Below are 25,553 nucleotides of genomic sequence, written 5' to 3' on the forward strand. Positions count from 1 at the left end.
ACACACACACACACACACACACACACACACACACACACACACACACACACACACACACACACACACACACACACACACACACACACACATGGAAGTGAGGAGAGCGATGCAAGGGGGGAGTGCTTTACAGACATGATCTGTTGACCTCAATTGACTTCACCGCTTCATACTGATTCATAGTTACTGCTGATTTTTATTTAACACGGCTATAGATAATGGTTAGGATGTGGATGATAATCATCATCATAACCGTTAACACCCACGTAATATGAAAAAATGGTTTCAGTATAAACCGGGTGCCATACTGTGCTGCACTGTGCCGTACGAGCGTGCCTGTGTGCCTGCGTGCGTGCACATGGTTTTTTATAGCCTCTGATCCTTCATTATCTTCCCACTGTTTGTCTGTGCAGTCCTAATCTGAATGAAGGACAGTTCCAGAAAGGGAGAGAAGAGACAGACAGGCAGGCAGCCAGAGATGCAGACAGGCAGGCAGCCAGAGATGCAGTCAGAAAGACAGACAGGCAGGCAGGCAGCCAGAGATGCAGTCAGAAAGACAGACAGGCAGGCAGGCAGCCAGAGATGCAGTCAGAAAGACAGACAGGCAGGCAGGCAGAAAGACAGACAGGCAGGCAGCCAGAGATGCAGTCAGAAAGACAGACAGGCAGCCAGAGATGCAGTCAGAAAGACAGACAGGCAGGCAGGCAGAAAGACAGACAGGCAGGCAGCCAGAGATGCAATCAGAAAGACAGACAGGCAGGCAGGCAGGAGAAAACGAGGTGGAAGTTACTGACAAATCACTGTTGCATACCAATCCATTTGATTTACACAACACTGCCCTCTTGAGGAGCATTAGTGTATTCCAATCATGAATTCATTATTGATTGTGATGGCAAATGTATTATGCACAATTAAAATGACTTGAGCACAAAGAACATAATTTGATCCGAAGAATTCCACCAGTCAACGTTGAACTTTGCCTAAGCAAGAAGACTTTGACACAACTTTGATAACGTGACTAAAAGGACAGAACATCCTCAAAGCAGATGTGTCAACGCTGCCAGTCGAGTGCCTCTGTGCCCGTGTGTCTGCGCGTGTGGTGCATGTTTCTGTTATGAATAGAGTGAAGATTTTTCCTACTTTCTAATCAGATTTGTCAGTTCATGTAGTTCATGCCAAAAGGGCCTAGTTAATGTAATTAATCTATTTTGTCCTAGATCCCTATTTAAAAAATACCTTCCTAAAGCTAATGATCTATGGAAATTGGTCTCGCCTTTAATTTACAGTCATTTGGAACATATTACTGTATTTTGAGCACCGTCCGTCAATGTCCCTCTCTGTCTCTCACCTATACACAGACGCGCGCACGCACACGTACACACACACACACACACACACACACACACACACACACACACACACACACACACACACACACACACACACACACACACTCACACACTCACACACACACACACACACACACACACACACACACACACACACACACACACACACACACACACCTAGACATTTTAATTAGCTTATTATCTTTGAGAGGGATAATTGCACAGATAGAAGTCTAAATCTGGAGGTGTTTCAATTATTCTGTCTGTCTGGCTGCAGGCAAAGTATCCCTCATCATAACTAATACATAGTCTGGCTGATTAGCTTAAGACATCACACTGTTTGCTCTCCAATAGGGCTGTCTGTGTGTGTGTGTGTGTGTGTGTGTGTGTGTGTGTGTGTGTGTGTGTGTGTGTGTGTGTGTGTGTGTGTGTGTGTGTGTGTGTGTGTGTGTGTGTGTGTGTGTGTGTGTGTGTGTGTGTGTGTGTGTGTGTGTGTGTGTGCGAAGTGCGTGTGTGTGTGTGTGTGTTTTGGAGTGCGTGCATGTGTCAGCATAACATTGGATGGGAGCTATTTCAAGCATGTCTCCAAGGCTGTGTACTAACCGACAGTAGTCAGCCAGCTCATTTTATTTGAGGTATTCTTTACAGTGAAATCGAGGAGATCCTTCCACCAGCATATCAGGACACACACACGCGCAAACACATAAACACACGCACGCAATCAAGACATCGAAAAATCATTCATTATCGGACATGATCTTTTATCGGTCTGAGCATAGAAGTTTGCAGTATGAAGACAATTCCGTTTCAAAAGGTCGCTCAGTTTGCTCTGAGAATAGATATCAGTAAAGTCAACGTAGAAAATTGCTTTTGGCTTGACAGTGACATGATAAACATCACAAACAAACAACTGTAAAACATCAGCAGCACATTAGCGCCGTTTCATGCAACTGTTATGCAAAGGGGAAAAAAGCCAGGAATGTGTGTGTGTGTGTGTTTGTGTGTGTGTTGGCCAAGGTTATCTGATTGAGCAAAAGGACTGAATCTTGGAGCCCTCAGTTGCTCGTTGGTGTGGCTGAGTCTTTAATGGTCACTAGGTGCTGTTGCTGAGGAGCTTAGTTCCAACACAGCCTGTGGAGCATTAATCACTGAGCTGGCAGACCAGTCCTCCTTACTCTTCTACCCCCTTTCTCAACTCTCTGTTTCCCCCCTTTATTTCCTCCCTTTTTCATCTGGTCCCTTAATATTATTGAAAATGCATTGAGAACACTCACACATGCACACAAATGCGCACACACACACCCACGCACACACACACCCCTGTCCCGCAAACCCCTTTCCATTTTATCCCTTGTACATTTTTACTCTTCCTCCCCAGTTCCATCGCTCTCATTGAGAGTGTATTTCCACTTGTTGATAGTGTCCCATATCGTGTATCTATAAGGTTGTGACGTAATGTCTTTCTCTTTCTGCTGTAAAGTCAGATCCTTTTTTGTTTTTAGGATTCAGCGTACAGCAATAGATTTTGTTTGGTTTAGTTTTGGTCACTTTACTGTATTTTGACCGTTTAGTTTAACTGTGGTTAATTTGTCAGTCTCTGCTTAGTTTGGCTGGGTAAGTTACAATGTGGTTGGTCTGTCATTCTGGCTAACTGTTGGTTTGGTGACCGGTTTTGGTTAGTAGGGTGTTGTGGTGTTTTTGCATCCGTTTATCAGGTGCCAAGCTAAACACCTGAGGCCTGGCATCTTACTGGCACAAAGACATGATACACCTGGAGTCAGATTTCACTCAATGACACACACTACAGCTCACTGGGACACACAGGCCTGCATGTGTGTATGCGTGTTTGTGTAGGTGAAAGGGAAGCGCCCATAGTAAAGAGAGCCACATCCGTGAGTATGCCCACTGCTGCCAGCGTCACGTCAGTCCCAGCTTCATGTCGGTCCCTCTCCTCACTCCCCCATTCCACCTCTTTCCTCACAGACTCACAGCATTTCTGAAGTGATCTCTCTGCTTCCCTTCCCATCCTCTCCTCTCCCGAGTCCGCTATCCTGTCTCTTCTCTCCTCCCTCTTCCCCTCTCCTCCTTCTTCTGTCCTCCCTCTTTCCCCTTCTCCCAGCTCTCCTCCTTCTTTCATCCTTCTCTCCTAGCTCTCTCTTACCTCTATCCAAACTCATTCTACTTAACCAATTACACACTAGGAGGGACTGAGCAGGAGGGGATGGAGAGAGGGAGGGAAGGGTAACAAACAGAATGACAGAAAGAAAAGAGAGTCGGTAGATGAATAGAAGTGAGAGCAAAATAATAAACCTTAGATATACCTTAGAACTGCAGTGGGACTATAATCACCTCTCTACTCTGGTTGATGACGTTGGAGTGTTCTTCTAACTTCTAACAATTGTTATCTGGACTTACGGACGATTGGTGATAGTTGACGAGGCTGGCTGACAGGTCAAATCGGAGGGCGGCTGAGTTGCCGAGAACCTTCTCTGTGCCTTCTGAGGCATCAAGGCTTTGACTAACAACCACCTGTGAGCTGTTCTTGACAGGGCAGCTACTACGGACAGTCAACTCCATACCGTCAATACTACCTACTACAGACAGGAGAGAGGGGACAGAGGGAGTTTGTCTCGACATCGTCGTCACTTCTGACCTTAGTGGACGTACCATGACTTTTTACTGGCAGATAGTGGGAGACTGAACAAGAGAGCGAGAACAGGTGGACAGAGTGATATAAATGCGACTGAGGGACCGGAGGGGTTCTGAGCTAAGGGTGGGCTCTCTTGGATTGACACGGATAGACAGAGAGAAGGAGAGAAAGATAGAGGGAAAGGAGAGATCTCTCCATCTCTGGGACAGTGTGTCAAGATGCAGTTGATGTTTTTCCGTGAGGTGTGGGAGATGGAGGGGTTGCAGACAGTGGGGATACTCCTGGTGGTCTGTAGCTCCCTCAAACTGATGCACTTCCTGGAGCTCATCGATTTCTCCTCCGGAGGTAAGATACAGGGGGCTGAGGGCTGGGTATGAGACAGGGGACAGATATAGTTAAAGGACAGGAAGGGTGGGGGGGGGGTTAGGGACAGGCATGGGTATAGGGGTAGGAGAAGAGGCAAGGTTATGGGCTGGGTACAGAGGGGCTCGAGGTTAGGGAGAGGGTTAGGGTGTGGGAGAGAAGTAGGCGTAGGGGTTAGGAACATGGGGTAGGGACTGGGATTAGGGTAGGTTGAGATCAGGCTGAGGATCAAGTCCGAGGACAAGGAAGGGTTGGAGTCTGGGATAGGGGTAACTGTATAGTTGAGGTAAAGGAGAGGCAGGCATGAGCAGTAGCAGGATCTGGGGCAGGAGTAGGTGTAGAAGGTGGTGATTCAGGCCGGGGTAGGGCTAAGAGTAGGGGCAGAAGAAGGGAAAGAGAAGGAGGGAAAAACATTTTTTATTTAAGAAGGGAACGTCTATGTACGGCAAGAAGACTCAATCCTTAATCTGTCTGATAAATGGTGGACTTTAATGGCTGTAATTCAGGTCATTGGGTGTCTAATCGAGCGTGCGTACATTTTTCGGGTACACTTTCCAAATGTCGACTAAACAAAATACGCTAGACAAGGTGGGATCTTTTTGTCTCGGTAAAATGAATTATGTGAGAAATATTGATGGACATGCATTTATGTGCAAATATTGATATAATAACCATCATATTGAAGTAAACGAGTCACGCAATGACATGTTGTGTGGTCCTCCCGCTATGACTCGTCGGGAAAGCATGCAGTTTATTAGGCTACAGATGAAATAAATGATGAGGAACTTCACAGGGTGGTCAAAGTGCACGGTGATGAGGTTGATGCTCCTTTCCAATAACTATCGAGGGTCTTATTCCGGTGACATGATAATCGATGAATGGCTGAAGTTTGACAAATAAAAATAATTTTGCTCTTTTGTCAATAATTATAATCTCTTCATATAAAGGCTATACGTGTGCTCTAGCCAACAGTGAGAAGATAGCGCTGTTGGCTAGAGCGCACTTGCCAATATCAGAGTGGGCACACTCACTATATAACCCACATTCTTTTATGAGAAAAAAATCAGTAGAGTTGAAAATGCGATGAAACCCCATTTAACTTGTATTTGTTATTCGGTACATGGGAATTTAGTCGCAAAAGGTATTTTTGTGTGCTCTACGTCATCACGCACAGCCTTTTATCTGCAACGAGTCAGTTTGATAGAAACACATCTCTGGTGGGAAAATGTGTTTTTTATGCAGATTTTAGAAAATCTGCGTGAAAATATGTCACGAATTGGATGACCTAGCTTGTGTCTACATCTATTTTTCCTCTCTTATTCTTCTCTGTGCCTAGTGAGCTGTCTATAGTTTATATTACTAATGGACAGATTCCTAGATGGTTAGTTGGCCATGGATTATAGCCGTTTGAGGGTAATAGTAGACATGTTTTTCCAAAACATGGTTTGTGTATAGGTGCCCTCAAGGGAACACAAGGCAGAGCTAGCCAAAACGACACAAAACAACTGCTTTCCGGACATTCGTTAATTTGAGATGTTAAGGTCAATTTCATCAATTGCTTTTCCTTGTAATTGGAATGTACACTACCATTCAAAAGTTTGGGATAGCTTAGAAATATCCTTGTTTTTGAAAGAAAAGCACATTTTTGTCCATTAAAATAACATCAAATTGATCAGAAATAAGGTGTAAACATTGTTATTAATGTTGTAAATGACTATTGTAGTAGCCATATTATAAGTTCAATATTTGCAAAACAACCATTTTTTTCATAACCTCATAACTGAATATTCTTAGATTTTTTCCAAAAGGAAAAGGCATGCTGTCGTACAAGGTTAGTAGCGACATTTTACGACAGATACAGGGTTTCCCGTAAAGCCCAGCTCATTGGCTATTTAGCTAATGTTTGACCCCAATTGGTGCTTATTTGACAAAGTTAGAGTCGTTCAAGTGAAGACCGCCCTTGTTATCAGCGTGCCATGAAGGCTTCGCTCTCTGACCAAATTGAATGAGTGGAAATACTATATCGATCGTGCATGCTATATGGACCTTTTTAGGATATGAAAAATGATTTTATCTAACAAAACGACACTTCATGTTATCTCTGGGACCCTTTGGATGATAAATCAGAGCAAGATTTCAGAATGTAAGTACACATTTCACCTTCAGAGGTGAATTTATCAAACCTATCGCGGTGAAAAAAAGTGTTTTGTTGTTAGGAGCTGTCCTCAAACAATAGCATGGCATTTTTCGCAGTAATAGTTACTGTAAATTGGACAGTGCAGTTATATTTACAAGAATTTAAGCTTTCGGCCAATATAAGACACTTACATGTACCGACATTTGTTGTTTCTCTAAAGTCTGCGATCGTGACACAAGGCGGTGCATGATTTAGAACTGTCCCGTTGACGGGACGCCTATCCTTAAGGACTCAAAAATTGACCGCTGTGCCATACAGATTGCAAAATAGTTGGGAAGAGATTTTCAATGTACCTATGCCATTGCACATGGTTTATGAACTGATACGCAAAATGACACCGGATTCAAAACTTTGAGTTTTTCAATTTAATTAAATGATTATACAAAATTATTGCAACCAATAGAATGTTATATATATATACAGTTTATATATATATATGGGGGATACAACCATCCCAGCACACTTAAAAATATATGGCAAATAGAACTAAACTGGTTGGTCTTCAGAAATAGATGGGAGTAGGATAGGAGTAAAAACAAACAAAAGATAACCATAGTTAAGTAGATTGTGTCCGAAACATATATATAGTATGTATAAGCTGGAAGTAGAAGCCTAAGTGTTGTTGTTCATTCGTTTACTCCAATTAGGGGAGGGGTGGTAGGGTTAGTGGAAAATAATAAAGAAAAATATATTTTTTAAAGGTGTGTGTGTCTATACAGTATATAAACTCAACAAAAAAAGGAATGTCCCTTTTTCAGGGCAACAACGTCGCCTATGGGCGCAAACCCACCGTCGCTGGCCCAGACAGGACTGGCAAAAAGTGCTCTTCATTGACGAATCACAGTTTCGTCTCACCAGGGGTGATGGTCGGATTTGTGTTTATAGTCGAAGGATGAGCATTACATCGAGGCCTGTACTCTGGAGCGGGATCAATTTGGAGGTGGAGGGTCCGTCATGGTCTGGGGCGGTGTGTCACAGCATCATCGGACTGAGCTTGTTGTCATTGCAGGCAATCTCAACGCTGTGCGTTACAGGGAAGACATCCTCCTCCCTTTTGTGGTACCCTTCCTGCAGGCTCATCCTGACATGACCCTCCAGCATGACAATGCCAATACCCATACTGCTCGTTCTGTGTGTGATTTCCTGCAAGACAGGAATGTCGGTGTTCTGCCATTGCCAGCAAAGAGCACAGATCTCAATCCCATTGAGCAGGTCTGGGACCTGTTGGATCGGAGGGTGAGAGCTAGGGCCATTCCCCCCAGAAATGTCTGGGAACTTGCAGGTGCCTTAGTGGAAAAGTGGGGTAACATCTCACAGCAAGAACTTGCAAATCTGATGTAGTCCATGAGGAGGAGATGCACTGCAGTACTTAATGCAGGTGGTGGCCACACCAGATACCGACTGTTACTTTTGATTTTGACCCCACCTTTGTTCAGTGACACATTATTCCATTTCTGTTAGTCACATGTCTGTGGAACTTGTTCAGTTTATGTCTCAGTTGTTGAATCTTGTTATGTTCATACAAATATTTACACATGTTAAAACCTGTTATGGCTGCAAGGGGCAGTATTGAGTAGCCAGTTAAATCGTGCCCATTTCAAACGGCCTCGTACTCAATTCTTGCTCGTACAATATGCATATTATTATTACTATTGGATAGAAAACACTCTCTAGTTTCTAAAACCGTTTGAATTATTTCTCTGAGTGAAACAGAAGTCATTCTGCAGCACACTTCCTGACCAGGAAGTGGAATGTCAGAAATCGATGCTCTGTTCAACTTCCTGCCTATACATGGGCATGATATGTAAGAGTCTACATACACTTCATACACCTTCCCCTGGTTGTCAAGAGGCGGTGAGAGAAAAAATTTCGTGTTTATCTTGGTCTGAGGTGAAATTAAAGCTCTTTGTTTGACGTGACCGTCCATTTCCTGTTTCTGGAGCGCGCGAAAGAGGACATGGATTTGTGTTCTGTTTTGCTCTCGTTATGGACGACTAACATCTCCGTCTTAGATTTTATTTGATACATGTGACCATATCATCGTAAAGTATGTTTTTTCAATATAGTTGAATCAGATTATTTAAATTTTTTCGGGAGTTTTGCCGTGTTCCGTTCTCTGACTTTGTTGACGTTGGAGAGATCCGTAGCACTTGGCAAGTGCCCATGCTAAATGAAGAGGGAAATTTGCCGTTCCAGATCCAAACAACGACTGTTCTGGACAAAGGACACCTTGTCCAACATTCTGACGGAAGATCACCAAAAGTAAGAAACATTTTATGATGCTATTTCTAATATCTGTCGTGCATGTGAACTGGTCGTCGGCGCCCAAGTGTTTCTGGCTATTGTGGCTATGCTAATATAACGCTATATTGTGTTTTCGCTGTAAAACACTTGATAAATCGGAAATATTGTCTGGAATCACAAGATGCCTGTCTTTCAATTGCTGTACACTATGTATTTTTCAGAAATGTTTTATGATGAGTATTTAGTTATTTGGCGTTGGTGTCTGTAATTTTTCTGTCTGCTTTCGGTGCAATTTCTGACTGTAGCTGCAATGTAAACTATGATTTATACCTGAAATATGCACATTTTTCTAACAAAACATATGCTATACAATAAATATGTTATCAGACTGTCATCTGATGAAGTTGTTTCTTGGTTAGTGGCTATTTATATCTTTATTTGGTCGAATTTGTGATAGCTACTGATGGAGTAAAAAACTGATGGAGTAAGAAAAGTGGTGTCTTTTGCTAACGTGGTTAGCTAATAGATTTACATATTGTGTCTTCCCTGTAAAACATTTTAAAAATCGGACATGTTGGCTTGATTCACAAGATGTGTACCTTTCATATGCTGTATTGGACTTGTTAATGTGTGAAAGTTAAATATTAAAAAAATATATCTTTTGAATTTCGCGCCCTGCACTTTGAGCTGGCTGTTGTCATAAGTGTACCGACGTCGGGCTTGCACGCCAAACAGGTTAAGTTTGCTGAAAATAAACGCAGTTGACAGTGAGAGGACGTTACTTTTTTTGCTGAGTTTATGTATATTTATTTTATATGTATTTGTACGTATTGTAGCGGTTTCGGAGGTTGTGTGGTGGGTGGATGGACGGGAAGTGCCTGAGAGGTTTCTTTGTTTTCTGGCTGCCAGGACCACGGAAAGCAATGAGAAGTATTCCCCAGAGGCAGGACCATGGACAGCTCATGGGGAACCTTCTAGACTGCAGCAGAACAACCACACCTGTCTCCAGTTGAAATCAGAGCCAAACTGCAGACAGGTGAAACCAATCAGGGCTTCTACTTAACCGCGCCCTGGATTTCCTTCCTTTGTCTTTTCTTTGACCCTGGCAGGTGAAGGAGTAATAGGTTATTGGGGAGACATAGCGTACAGTGGAGAAGGAGGTTTACCGGAAGAAAGGGACTGATGATTTTAAACAATGATTTTCCCCCCAAAGACCAAGATTGGAGGACCTTCCACTGGTGACGAAGTGTTTACTCTGTTTGTTTTGAGTTTGGTATATCAGGAAAGCTGCCAAAACCTGATAATAATAAACCGGTTTAACCCTTTACTTGGACTGGTGGTGTGTGTTTGTATGTGTAAACCCTGCCTTACAAAGATCTTGTCGCCAAAACTGCCACATTGGTGGAGAATGTGAGCAGGCAGTGAGGATACACACACACACACAGCCACTCAAAAAAAATTTTTTTGGGGGGTTGTTTTAAGGAGAGACAACCGTGGAAGATCTGTTGAAGCAATTAGTCACTTCCAATAACATGCAACTAAAAGCCGATCGGCAGCAAGCGGAAACCAAACGCCTCTTATTGGAGGAACAAATGAAGTGTCAACTGCAGGTGAATATGGACATGCAAAAGTTAACTGCTGATATCACTGTGGTAAAAATTGCTCAACAGACCATTGTGGCCACTCGATATCTGCAGAAAATGACGCCAAATGATGACGTTGAGGCTTTCCTAAAGACATTTGAGCGCACGGCAGAACGAGAGGCATGGCCACAGATAAAATGGGCAGGAATACTGGCTCCATTCCTTTGTGGGGATGCACATTAGGCGTGGTCTGATCTGGAAGCAACAGAAGCCAATGACTATGACACACTGAAGAAGGAAATATTAGCACAATTGGGAGTCACTGTCTCTTTAAGGGCCCAGCGGTTACATACTTGGACGTATCAACCCGAGAAGGCACCCAGGTCACAGATATTTGACCTGGTTCACCTAGCAAGGAAATGGCTGGAGCCCGCAACCCTCAGTACTGGGGACATTGTGGAAAGAATAGTGATTGACCACTACATCCGGGCCTTACCTTACAAGCTAAAGAAGGTTGTCAGCCAGGGCAGTCCCACCACAGCGGACAGAGTGGTGGACCTCATTGAGAGGTGTCAAGCAACTGACGAACTGCTCAAACCCAGTCGTCTGGACAGAACCACCCAGGAAAAGGGAGGCCTCAAAGAAGGAGGAAGCAAGAAATCTCACCTGCAGATTCCCCGGGTTTTGAATGGAAGAATCCAAAGAGCGGATGGGGAACGTGGGTGCCAGGACCAGGGTTTCCAACCTGAAGCAAAGGTGAGGAATAGAGGGGTTGATACCGACACCTGGGAGTGCTACCGCTGTGGCGAAATAGGACACATCACATGGCACTGTCCCAAGAAGGAGGAACCTATGGTGTTCGACATTTCCAATCTACACCACTGCCATGTCATTTCAGCCCATGTCCAAGCCCACCGCCACCCACCGCACCTCAGTTGGGTACAAGTCAGTTGGGTCCAAGGGAAAGAAGTAGATGCTCCTCTAGACTCCAGGAGCATGGTCTCCCTCATCAGGACTTCACTAATAGCCCAGCCTCAGAGGACTGCCTCTCCAACCAGGGACATCATCTGTGTTCACGGGGACACCACAACTTACCCAACCGCAGATGTAGAGATTAACACCACCAGAGTGCAGTTCAGAGGTAACCTAGGGTTGATTGAGAACCTACCACATCCCATGCTACTAGGTCACGACTGTCCATATTTTCAAGAATTGTGGAAAGGACTACAGGACAAAGGAGATGGCGGTGCCAGATAATAGGGCATGCCAGGCGATATTTACATTTTCCAGTGAAAAGAAAACAAAACCGCTACCAAAGAACTCCCTGACCTATGAAAGGAAAGTTAACAAATTGGTACTTACCTGCCCGACTCCCGTAGCCGACACTAGAGTTCTCCTGGGAGAAGAAGGGGAAGGACACGACCAAGAGGCAGGAAACCCAGTGGGGATAAATGGGCCATAAATGGTGGAAGAGGAGGAACAGGAGGCGCAGGCCAAGGGGCCTGGAAATTCTTATGCCCATGAGATTTTTCCTTCTGAGTTAAAAACCTCTTGACGCTAGGGGTCAGATTTTTTTAAATAACGTTCCCAAGGTAAACAAACTATTTCTCAGGTCCAGATCGTAGAATATGCATATAATTTACAGATTAGGATAGAAAACACTCCAAAGTTTCCAAAACTGTCAACATATTGTCTGTGAGTATAACAAAACTGATTCTGCAGGCGAAAACCTGAGAAAATCTAACCCGGAACTGATTTTTTTTTTTGATCTGTGTTTCCTGGCCCGTCTTTCTTCCATTTAAAGGGGTATCAACCAGATTCCTTTTCCAATGGCTTCCTCAGGCTGTGACCAGGCTTTAGACATAGTTTCAGGCTTTTATTTTGAAAAATTAGCGAGATTTTTCAGGTGTCAGGTGTCCTCTGATTACTTCCTGCGCGCGAGAGGGGTAGCTCCCCATTTTCTTTTTCTCTCTTATTGAATAGGTTACGGTCCGGTTGAAATATTATCAATTACGTTTGTTAAAAACAACCTGAGGATTGATTATAAAAAACATTTGACATGTTTCTACGACCATTACGGATACTTTTTGGAATTTTTGTCAAACGGAACGAGGCTTTGGTTTTCTGAACATAACGCGCAACCCAAATGGCATTTTTTTTGTTATAAAAGTAATATTTATCGAACAAAAAGAACATTTGTTGTGTAACTGGGAGTCTTGTGAGTGCAAACATTTGAAGATTATCAATGGTAAGCGATTATTTTTATTGCTTTTCTGACTTTCGTGACCAAGCTAACCAAGCTAATATAAGGCTAACTGTTCTAGCATTGATTGATACACTCACAAAAGCTTAGATTGCTTTCGTTGCAAAGCATATTTTCAAAATCTGACACGATAGGTGGATTAACAACAAGCTAAGCTGTGTTTTGGTATATTTCACTTGTGATTGCATGATTATAAATATTTTTAGTAATATTTTTGAATCTGATACGTTTGGGAATTTTCTTCTGCCTTTCAGCACCTGAACGAGGCTGTAGTTTTCTGAACATTACGCGCAACCCAAATGGCGTTTTTTTGTTATAAAAGTAATATTTATCGAACAAAAAGAACATTTATTGTGTAACTGGGAGTCTCGTGAGTGCAAACATCCGAAGATTATCAAAGGTAAGCGATTAATTTTATTGCTTTTCTGACTTTCGTGACCATCCTAATTTGGGGCTAGCTGTTCTAGCATTGATTGATACACTCACAAAAGCTTGGATTTCTTTCTCTGTAAAGCATATTTTAAAAATCTGACACGATAGGTGGATTAACAACAAGCTAAGCTGTGTTTTGGTATATTTCACTTGGGATTGCATGATTATAAATATTTTTTGTAATATTTTGCGCCCTGCAATTCAGCGTTTTTTTAGGAAAATGATCCCGTAAAAGGGATCCGTAGCGCAGAGAAGTTAACACAGTATAGGGGAAGGTTTGGTTCTGCTCAGATAGAAGACCCCACACTACAGAACACCAGACAGACTGTCAAGGTAATAGATGGTGTACCTGTAAATCCTGCTAATCTACTCACCTTTCCCAATTTTCCATGAGGAACAATCTCTTATACAAGGTATCGAAGTCCAATGACATCACAGTGGAGCAGCTGTTGGTTCCAACCCCGTTTCATGTGACAGTGCTGAACCTGGCCCATAACCACTTGTTGGGAGGACATTTATGGAGAGAAACACAAGAACGGGTGTTACAATGCTTTTTCTGACCGGGGTGTATGCGGTAAGGTATTGCCAGGTGTGTCCTAACTGTCAGAGAACCTCACCCCTTCCTGATTTACAAAATTCCTTAATCCCGTTGGCAATGATAGACACACCCTTCGATAGAATTGCTAGGGATTTATTTGAACCATTACCATGATCTGCAAAAGGTTTTCAACATCTACTGGTCGTAGTGGATTATGCCACCAGGTATCCCGAGGATATTCCCTTGCGTAGTGCCAGCACCTAGAGCATTGCCAGAGAGCTGCTACAGATGTTCTCCAGGGTAGGTTTACCCGAGAGATCCTGATGGACTAAGGTATGGTGTTCATGTCTAAGGTGATGAAAGATTTATGTAAATTGCTTCAAATCAAACGACTGCGCACTTCTGTATATCACCCCCAGACCGACGGCCTAGTCGAGAGATTCAATAGAACCCTGAAATCCATGCTCAGACGGGCCACGGAGCGGGATTCGGCAAAACTGGGACCAGCTGCTGCCGTTTTTGATGTTTGCCATAGAAGTACCCCAGGCATCCACTGGTTTTCCCCCATTTGAGCTATTGTTTTCTCACAGGCCCAGTGGATTGTTAGATGTGACAAAGGAGAACTGGGAACAACAGCCCAGCCCCCACATGCCTGTCATAGAACACATAGAATAAATGAGAGAACGCATAAACAGTGTAATGCCCATTGAAGCAACATTTACAGCAGAGTCAAGTCTACAACCGTCCCGTTCAACCCGAGAGTTCGCCCCAGGGGATCGGGTTATGGTGTTAGTACCCACGACGGAATGTAAATTCCTGGCCACATGGTGAAGTCCCTACGAGGTGCTGCAGAAAATGGGGCCTGTGAACTACCTCATCTGTCAGCCAGGGAGAAGGAAGCAAAAACAGATGTATCATATTAACCTGTTAAAAAAGTGGGTAAGTCCAGAAGTACTGTGTGGGGGGGGGGGACAAACCAACAGACTTCAGTACTTTCGGCAGTTGTAATCAGAGCCCGCGCCCTACATTTTCTTTCTTTGTCTTTTCTTTGATCCCGGCAGGTGAAGGAGTAATAGGTTATTGGAGAGTGGAGAGTTATTGGAGAGAGTTTGTATGTGGAAACCCTGCCTTACAGAGATCAAAGAAATTCAACCATGAGGGCCTGATTCACACAGTCTCCTCTGAACAATTGATGTTGAGATGTGTCTGTTACTTGAACTCTGTGAAGCATTTATTTGGTCTGCAATCTGAGATGCAGTTAACTCTAATGAACTTATCCTCTGCAGCAGAGGTAACTCAGTGTCTTCCTTTCCTGTGGCGGTCCTCATGAGAGCCAGTTTCATCATAGCGCTTGATGGTTTTGCTAGTGCTCTTGAAGAAACTTTCAAAGTTCTTGACATTTTTCAGATTGACTGACCTTTGTGTCTTAAAGTAATGATGGACTGTCGGTTCTCTTTGCTTATTTGGACTGTTCTTGCCATAATATGGACTTAGTTCTATTTGGTAAAAGACCTTTTTTTACTGTAAATTCCACAAATTCACTTTTAACATGGCACACCTGTTAATTGGAATGCATTCCAGGTGACTACCTCATGAAGCTGGTTGAGAGAATGCCAAGCGTGTGCAAAGCTGTCATCAAGGGAAGCGAATTTAAAGAATCTCAAATATAAAATAAAAATGTTTGGTGTGTGTGTGGGTGTGTGGGTGTGTGTCAGTACCTATAGCTCTAATCTCTAACCTCGTACTGCCTATTTTGGCAGCACACCTGTCGGGGGTGGGACAGAAAGCATATGGGGAAGAAAGGGAGTGACACGGTCCAACAGATCAACAGCTTGTCCTTAGTACATAATAGGGATTGTGTCAACCTGTGTGTGTGTGTGTGTGTGCGCATGCGTGTGTTCATTCAGAGGTGTGTTAATGTATTGGTATAGTTACGGGTCATACAATATTGGTCTTTGTCATGGCCTTCATCCCTCAGACTTCTGGAGCTCTACTAAAAGTAGAGCAGTTGCTGTTACTACGGAGATGCAGGTGCTCTCTTCTTCTCTCTGCCTTAACCTTTAGGACACACGGGGATACAGTATGACTTTGCTCTGACACTACCAGGTCGGATTCTTACTGAGTGGGTCCTCGAATTGCACTGTGATTATTCTTGGTTCCAACTTGGGTTGTACTTGTACTGTTTGTGTGGTCAGTGGGTTGAGGGTGAGTAGTGAGTGACATGGGCTGATTTCTGGCGGATGAGTTCTGATTAATAAGTTCTGATAGAATGAATTCTGATGGATGAGTTCTAAAGGATGAGTTCTGGAGTTCTGGTGGATGAGTTCTGATGGATGTTCTAGTGGTTGAATTCTGATCTGTTAGAATGTGAGGACTGGTAGGGTTTGAGTCGTTTGGTCAAGGTCCAGCTGAATGTTGATCTAACACGGATGTTTTCAAAGTGTGATGCACGCCTCACCAGGGGGTTACTAGTAACTGTAATGGATTACATTTATAAAGTAACCTACCCAACCCTGTGAATGATGTAATTGATGTTCCACATTTAAATAATACAATTAGCATGAAAAGATTTAACCCCCCCTGTCGTTATACAAGATATAAACCTCATTAACAGTTCAAAATTTATTTGGGGAGTTATTCCATGTGTTTTATGTGTCAAACCTCGAAATCAGACACAAACAAACACACCTCATAGAATTACGCCCGCCTCTCCATTCTTCAGTATGAAATTGCACAATCTCCAAACATATTGCGGTGTATGTTGGGATACCACTTTGCTCTGGAGCCTGCAGCGTTGCTGGCTTGGTCGAATAGGCTATTGGAGAGTCTAATTAGCCCCTACACCCTTGATAATCTTTACTCCCTCAGCTTTGGGACACGCACATATGTCGGGGGTGCGCGTGAACGTGCAAATGTAGGGCCGAGGGGAAGGGACTGGTTTGGGATTCAGCATAACTGTATTCGGTTCTCTATTAATGAATAAATATTAGACCTGTTTCTAGTTACAATCGCGTGGAAAACACACCTTTTAAAGCAGTTTGGTGGCTACATTTAAAAATAGGGGTATTCCAGCTTTCCAGTGCTACCACATTTATTTCACAATTCCTAAAATTGCATGCATGGCATCGTTAGAGAAATGCATACAACCAGAGTTTGTCGCAGAGCTCTTAAAGGGGCAACGGCGTTTTTAAAGGGCAATGACATACTTTGCATAATAAACAACAACAACAAAGGTTTTCGACTGAATTAACTGTTATATTTTGAAAAGACTTCTATTGATTTAAAGTCAGGTGCATGTTAATTAAGTTGTGTCCAAAAAAGATCAAATAAAAGTTGTTTTCTAACAGTTTCATTGCAGCTATTTATTTTAAAACGAAATGTATAATATATATATATAATGGAAATGATTGTCTTGATGTTCCCTGAAAGGAGGCCCACTGTCTCAGACTTTGAAAACGACTGGAGTAGAGAGTTGGGCTTTAGCTCAACCGACTAACCATATGGCTTTTCTCTAGGAGGCATCAGGGCTATCAAAAACTATTGTACTGGTAGTCTAGGAATTCCCTAGAAATTGTGTTGCATTGATTCCTAGAAATCTTTGAAAAGGTTAGATAAATGTGGATTCTTACCTCATAAGAACCCTTTTGCCTTTCTCTGTTTGCCATCGACTTCCCTCAGTTTCCTGGAGTCCATTCAGACTGAAGATTATTATGACTTCATACTGAGTATTAATTATTTCTTTGTGTTTGCCAATGACTCACCCGTAGAGGTCTGTGTATGGTGATGTAAGCTATCAGCTGAAATGGACGCGCACGCCCGTCCTAGAAAAGCCAGGTCAGCAAACCGAACCGTTGCCCTTACTATGGGAGACTGCTGTGCATGCTTCAATGAGTTGCATGTTGCTTATGCTGTGTGTGCGTGCGTGCGTGTGTGTGCGTGCGTGCGTGTGTGTGTGTGCGTGTGTGTGTGTGTGTGTGTGTGTGTGTGTGTGTGTGTGTGTGTGTGTGTGTGTGTGTGTGTGTGTGTGTGTGTGTGTGTGTGTGTGTGTGTGTGTGTGTGTGTGTGTGTGTGTGTGTGTGTGTGTGTGTGCGTGGTTGTGGGTGTGCATGTCAGTTTGTGTGCACATGCAGACCTGCATCTGTGAGTTTTTCTTCCTTTGTGTGTCTGTGTGTGCTCTATGTCTAACCTCTGCTATGGTTGGTGATTACAGGTAACACTCCCACCATCAAAAGTAAAAAGACTATAAAGCAGAGATTCCTCAAGCTGCTGCCCTGCTGCACGCCTTCCGTTGCCGCCTCAGTCAGTCAATGCAAGTGACTCTTCAGTCTTCACTCTCCCTACACACACATACACACATGGGCCCGCAAATGCACACACACATACATCTACACACTCACGGCACACACACATGTGCTTGCTTACACACAGACACAGACACATACACACACACCTTCTCTCTCTCTCTCTCTCTCTTTCTCTCTCACACATACACACACTATATACAATATATCTGGATATATCTCAGTATTATTGAACTGTGTGTTCTGGAGGTATTTTACAGTATTTTTGTCTGGTATGGTGTGTGACTGATGTATGTGTAGAGGTGAGAAGTGAGATGCGGACAGACAGTCAGCCCTGCTTTGCATTTTGGGATAAGAGGAGAGGAGGAGTGAGGCCTGGTTGTCTTCAGCTGACTGTGTGTGTAATAAGGTTGGAATAGAGAAAGAGAGGGATGAGTGGAGAGAGAAATGGATGGGGAGGGAGGGATGGAGTGTGAGGACCATATTATCGTATTGCCTAAAGATCTGAGGGCTTTTGTCGTTTCACTGATGTTTCGATGGTTTACCACTACTTTCACTGAAAGTTATCGTCAATGAGCACATCGGGTTACTAAATGAACTTCTCCATAGACATTCAGGAATCTCATGGTGTGATGTTGGTATGTTTTTGTTTTCTATTGATGACTTGACGACTACCTGTCTTTCTTTGTGCACTTCAGTTTTGGAGAATTGTAATACAATATAGCAATTTCTCATCTAACGTATGTTTTAGTGAAGCTAATGTCTGCTAACAGTAATGTAATGATTTCTCAACAGTTCATAATTAACATTGATTTAGTTGGCTGTGTTTTTACCATTATTATTACTAGGACCAATTAAAAGGTGTGCCAGCCAGGAACCTGTAGGAGTAGCCTATAGCAGTGGATGCTGATGGGAGGAGCAATAAGTGTAGGGCTCGTTGTAATGGCTGGAATGGAATTAATGGAACGGTATCAAACACATCAAACATATGGAAACCACATTTGACTCCGTTCCACTGATTCCACTCCAGCCAATACAATGAACCTGTCCTCCTATAGCTCCTCCCACCAGCCTCCATTGACCTATAGGTATATCTAACAGTCCTCTCTGTCCCACAGACAGCGTAGAGGATGACTTTGAGTTGTCCACTGTGTGCCATCGACCAGAGGGGCTGGACAAACTACAGGAGCAGACCAAGTTCAACAAGAAGGAACTACAAGTTCTCTACAGGGGCTTCAAGAACGTAAGTTTGGGGATGCGGGGAAGAGAGGGGATGGGGATATGGGAAGGCTAGAGACCTGGGGCTGAGGTTTGGGAAAATTGCACCTCCGTCAATCAGTCGAGTCACACTGTAAAATATATATATTTTTTAATTCAGTCTGGATCTCAACTTACTGTTCAGCTTTAGATTAGTAGAATACAGAAGGTGCAATTCTGAACTTGGTTATATCAGTTATCTTATTGTTACAGTATATGTGACCGACCGGCTCGATTCGGTCTTATGTAGCAAATTTGAAATTCTGTTTTTTTTACATTGGATAAAAGTAGAAAGTCAGAGCTGGAAAATGATATATCATACACTACAGTCGAGGAACAATGGGAAAGTAATTCTGCTTTGAAAGTTGATAAACTTGTAACCCCACTTTTGAGAAAATGGCCTTTGAATGTTTTGGTACACCTACCGGAGAGCTCTTTTTTGTCTACACCCATTCAGCATCGATCACACCCTCTTAAGCCTTAGCCCCACCCATCTCTTTAAGGATTCACATGTGAGGCCATGTGCTAAATAGAGTGAGTAGGGTAGTGTACTAAACAACCAAAGATTTCAAGATTACTACGTCTATCGACATGTCTGTAGACAGTTGTGGCAGTGACATCATGAGCATTCTATTGTTGTCTCACCTCAACCTTTTCGTTGTCATTATGAAAAAGTATAAATACAAAAACTACAGGTTGCATGACATCAGCAAACTGGTGGTCCAAAATAGCATAACTGGTGTATTTTAACACCAATTAACCCAAATGAAATTAGCACATGTCAATCTAGCAAACCAGCAACTAAAAGCAACTTTCTAAACAATGTTTTGGTTTGTTTCTAGCTTGTTAGCTAGCTAGCTAACGTTAAGTTAGCTGGCTAGCCAGTTCAAATGACCATTTCATATACCTGACAACGTCTTAACTTTAGCCAATTTGTATTCGTTATTAACTTCTTCTGGCTGCAAGCCCGAGGCCGCCCACAATATGACAACAGCCACTTCAAGTGCAGGGCGCGAAATTCAAAATATATTTTTTAGAAATATTTAACTTTCACACATTAACAAGTCCAATACAGCAAATGAAAGGTACACATCTTGTGAATCCAGCCAACATGTCCGATTTTTAAAATGTTTTACAGCGAAAACAGCACGTATATTTATGTTAGCTCACCACCAAATACAAAAAAGGACAGACATTTTTCACAGCACAGGTAGCATGCACAAAGCCAACCTAACTAACCAAGAACCAACCAAACTAACCAAGAAACAACTTCATCAGATGACAGTCTTATAACATGTTATACAATAAATCTATGTTTTGTTCGAAAAATGTGCATATTTCAGGTATAAATCATAGTTTACATTGCAGCTACAATCAGAAATTGCACCGAAAGCAGCCATAATAATTAGACACCAACGTCAAATACCTAATTACTCATCATAAAACATTTCTGAAAAATACATAGTGTACAGCAAATGAAAGACAGGCATCTTGTGAATCCAGCCAATATTTCCGATTTATTAAGTGTTTTACAGCGAAAACACAATATAGCGTTATATTAGCTTACCACAATAGCCAGAAACACAAGCCATTTCCCAGTAGCAAAAGTTAGCGATCGTAACAAACAAGCAAAGGATATATAATTTTTGACTAACCTTGATATACTTCATCAGATGACAGTCCTATAACATCAGGTTATACATACACTTATGTTTTGTTCGAAAATGTGCATATTTAGAGCTGAAATCAGTGGTTATACATTGTGCTAACGTAGCTACTTTTTCCCACAACGTCCGGATATTTTTCTGACACTTTTTCTGACACACATATTCTGACCAAATAGCTATTCATAAACATATCTAAAAAATACATGTTGTATAGGAAATGATAGATCCATTAGTTCTTAATGAAATCGGCGTGTTAGAATTCTAAAAATAACTTCATTACGACATACAGCTTCGGTATAGCTAGAGTACCCAAAAGCTGGGCGCCGACGACTAGTTCACATGTACGACAGATATATGAAATAGCATCATAAAATGTTTCCTACTTTTGCTGATCTTTCATCAGAATGTTGGACAAGGGGTCCTTTGTCAAGAACAATCGTTGTTTGGATTTAGAACGGCCTCTTTCCCTCTCGATTTAGCAAGCACACTAGCCAAGTGGCACGAATCTCTCCATGTCAACAAACGGAAGAGAACGGAACACGGCAAAACTCCCGAAAAAATTTCAATCATCTGATTAAACTATATTGAAAAAACATACTTTACGATGATATGGTCACATGTATCAAATAAAATCAAAGCCGGAGATATTAGTCATCCATAACGTCAGCTTATCAGAAGGCAAATCCAGGTGCCTCCTCGCGCTCTCCAGAAAACAGGAAACTGGTGACACGTCATGCCAAGAGCTGTAATTCGAGGCCAGATCAAGTTACACACTCAATTTCTTCTCTCACTGCTTGTCGACATCTAGTGGAAGACGTATGAAGTGCATCTAAACTAATAAATAACAAGGACTTTAATAGGCAGCCCCTAGAAGAGTGCATCGATTTCAGATTTTCCACTTCCTGTCAGGAAATTTGCTGCAAAAGGAGTTCTGTTTTACTCACAGATATAATTCAAACGGTTTTAGAAACTAGAGAGTGTTTTCTATCCAACGGTAATAATAATATGCATATTGTACGAGCAAGAATTGAGTACGAGGCCGTTTGAAATGGGCACCTTTTATCTGGCTACTCAATACTGCCCCTGCAGCCCAAACAGGTTAAAGGAAAATGAATTACAAGTTAATGGCGTGCTAATTACAGAAAATGGCTTACAGTTGTGAGTGTGATGAAATAAAAGCAGGGCATTCTACTGGAGAATTGTACAACTTGGACATTATCTAACATTATATCCTAATTTGACTTTGGTGCAGGTTATGCTGTTCTTCACATTACTGTCTCTCGTAAACACACACTATATCAAATAAAATCTTTATTTGTCACATGCACAGGATACAGAAGGTGTAAACGGTACAGTGAAATGGTTACCTGCATAACAGAGTTTTTTGTTAAGACATGTAGCTAGGCTAGCTAGCTAGGTAAACAATGAACCATTATCCCAACTCATAACATTACTACCCTGCATAAACCTGTAAGTAGCTAACCAACTAGGTTCAATGTTAGCTTGCTAGCTAACATTAGGCTATAACTAGCACTGCAAATGGCTTTGAGATACAAATAATATTACTACAAGCTACAAGCTTCCCCCTTTATCCTCCAAACATAACAATGGTCATTATGGCCAAACAGTTCTATTTTTGTTTCATCAGACCAGAGGACATTTCTCCAAAAAGTACGATCTTTGTCCCCATGTGCAGTTGCAAACCGTAGTCAGGATTTTTATGGCAGTTTTGGAGCAGTGGCTTCTTCCTTGCTGAGCGGTGTTATTGAAATGCAGTACTTAAAGAGACTTTGTCTCGGTCATTTATTCAAACAATCATCTTTATTTAATATCGATATCTATATCGTCTGGTTAGACTGTAAACTCTCCTTCCAGACTCACATTAAGCATCTCCAATCCAAAATTACATCTAGAATCGGCTTCCTATTTCAGAACAAAGCATCCTTCACTGATGCTGCCAAACTTACCCTCGTAAAACTGACTATCCTGCCGATCCTTGACTTTGGTGATGTCATTTACAAAATAGCCTCCAACACTCTACTCAGCAAATTGGATGCAGTCTATCACAGTGACATCCATTTTGTCACCAAAGCCCCATATACTACCCACCACTGCGACCAGTACGCTCTCGTTGGCTGACCCTCGCTTCATATTCGTCGACAAACCCACTGGCTCCAGGTCATCTATAAGTCTTTGCTAGGTAAAGCCCCGCCTTACCTCAGCTCACTGGTCACCATAGCAGCACCCACCCGTAGCACACACTCCAGAAGGTATATTTAATTGCCTTACCTCCCTTGTCTTACCTCATTTGCACACACTGTATATATACTTTTTCTATTGTGTTATTGACTGTATGTTTGTTTATTCCATGTGTAACTCTGTGTTATTGTTTGTGTCGCACTGCTTTGCTTTATCTTGGCCAGGTTGCAGTTGTATATGAGAACTTGTTCTCAACTAGCCTACCTGGTTAAATAAAATTGTAATTTTTTTAAAGTCAATTGGAGGTGTACCTACCTTTAAACTCAGTGCCTCTTTGCTTGACATCATGGGAAAATCAAAATAAATCAGCCAAGACCTCAGAAAAAAAATGTGACCTCCACAAGTCTGGTTCATCCTTGGGAGCAATTTCCAAATGCCTGAAGGTACCACATGTATCTGTACAAACAATAGTACGCAAGTATAAACACCATGGGACCACGCAGCCGTCATACCGCTCAGGGAGGAGACGCGTTCTGTCTCCTAGAGATGAACGTACTTTTGTACGAAAAGTGCAAATCAATCCCAGAACAACAGCAAAGGACCTTGTGAAGATGCTGCAGGAAACAGGTACAAAAGTATCTATATCCACAGTAAAACAAGTCCTATATCAACATGACCTGAAAGGCCGCTCAGCAAGGAAGAAGCCACTGCTCCGAAACCGCCATAAAAAAGCCAGACTACGGTTTGCAACTACACATGGGGACAAAGATCATACTTTTTGAAGAAATGTCCTCTGGTCTGATGAAACAAAAAATAGAACTGTTTGGCCATAATGACTATCGTTATATTTGGAGAAAAAGGGGGACGCTTGCAAGCCGAAGAACACCATCTCAACCGTGAAGCACGGGGGTGCCAGCATCATGTTGTGGGGGTGCTTTGCTGCATGAGGGACTGGTGCACTTCACAAAATAGATGGCTTCATGAGGAAGGAAAATTATGTGGATATATTGAAGCAACATCTCAAGACATCAGTCAGGAAGTTAAAGCTTGGTGACAAATGGGTCTTCCAAATGGACAATGACCCCAAACATACTTCCAAATTTGTGGCAAAATGGCTTAAAGACATCAAAGTCAAGGTATTGGAGTGGCCATCACAAAGCCCTGACCTCAATCCTATAGAACATTTGTGTGCAGAACTGAAAAAGCGTGTGCGAGCAAGGAGGCCTACAAACCTGATCCAGTTACACCAGCTCTGTCAGGAGGAATGGGCCAAAATTCACACAACTTTTGTGGGAAGCTTGTGGAAGGCTACCCGAAATGTTTGACCCAAGTTAAAGAATTTAAAGGCAATGCTACCAAATACTAATTGAGTGTATGTAATGTGATGAAAGAAACGGAAGCTGAAATAAATCATTCTCTCTACTATTATTCTGACATTTCACATTCTTAAAATAAAGTGGTGATCCTAACTGACCTAATACAGAGTATCTTTACTAGGTTTAAATGTCAGGAATTTGAAAAACTGAGTTTAAATGTATTTTGCTGAGGTGTATGTAAACTTCCGACTTTATATATATATATATATCTATACATATATATACATAAATATATATACAGTGCATTCAGAAAGTATTCAGACCCCTTTACTTTTTCTATATTTTGTTACGTTACAGCCTTATGCTAAAATGTATTTGAATGTTTTTTCCCTCATCAATCTACACCCAATACGCTCTAATGACAAAGCAAAAACAAGTTTATATAAATGTTTGCAAATTTATTTAAAAACAAACACTGAAATATTACATTTACATAGATATTCAGACCCTTTACTCAGTAATATGTTGAAGCACCTTTGGCAGCGATTACAGCTTTGAATCTTCTTGGGTATGACGCTACAAGCTTGGCACACCTGTATTTTGGGAGTTTCTCCCATTCTTCTATGCATATCCTCTCAAGCTCTGTCAGGCTGGATGGGGAGCATCGCTGCACAGCTATTTTCAGGTCTCTCCAGAGATGTTCGATCGGGTTCAAGTCCGGGCTCTGGCTGGGCCACTCAAGGACATTCAGAGACTTGTCCCGAAGCCAGTCCTGCGTTGTCTTGGCTGTGTGCTGTTGGTTGTTGTCCTGTTGGAAGGTGAACCATCGCCCCAGTCTGAGGTGCTGAGCGCTCTGGAGCAGGTTTTCATCAAGGATCTCTCTGTGCTTTGCTCCATTCATCTTTCCCACTCTACCATAAAGACCTGATTGGTGGAGTGCTGCAGATATGGTTGTTCTTCTGGAAGGTTCTCCCATCTCCACAGAGGAACTCTGGAGGTCTGTCAGAGTGACCATTGGGTTCTTGGTCACCTCCCTGACCAATACACTTCTCCCTCCGATTACTCAGTTTGGCCGGTCAGCCAGCTCTCGGAAGAGTCTTGGTGGTTCTTCCATTTAAGAATGATGGAGGCCATTGCGTTCTTGGGGACCTTCAATGCTGCAGACATTTTTCGGTACCCTTCCCCAGATCTGTGCCT

General features: G+C 42.4%; 1 protein-coding gene across 1 annotated transcript in view; it reads left to right on the top strand.

The window, feature by feature from the left end:
• The window catches only part of kcnip2 (Kv channel interacting protein 2), a 191,881-nt gene that overhangs the window by 160,991 nt on the left and 5,337 nt on the right, over positions 1-25,553 (top strand). The window contains exons 4-5 of the mRNA XM_038960845.1: positions 17,849-17,929; positions 19,040-19,160. Coding sequence (XP_038816773.1) covers positions 17,849-17,929; positions 19,040-19,160 — 202 coding nt within the window. The remainder of the gene's footprint in view (positions 1-17,848; positions 17,930-19,039; positions 19,161-25,553) is intronic.

The sequence above is a fragment of the Salvelinus namaycush genome, chromosome 22, assembly GCF_016432855.1.
Source record: "Salvelinus namaycush isolate Seneca chromosome 22, SaNama_1.0, whole genome shotgun sequence".
In the NCBI taxonomy this organism is placed as follows: domain Eukaryota; kingdom Metazoa; phylum Chordata; class Actinopteri; order Salmoniformes; family Salmonidae; genus Salvelinus; species Salvelinus namaycush.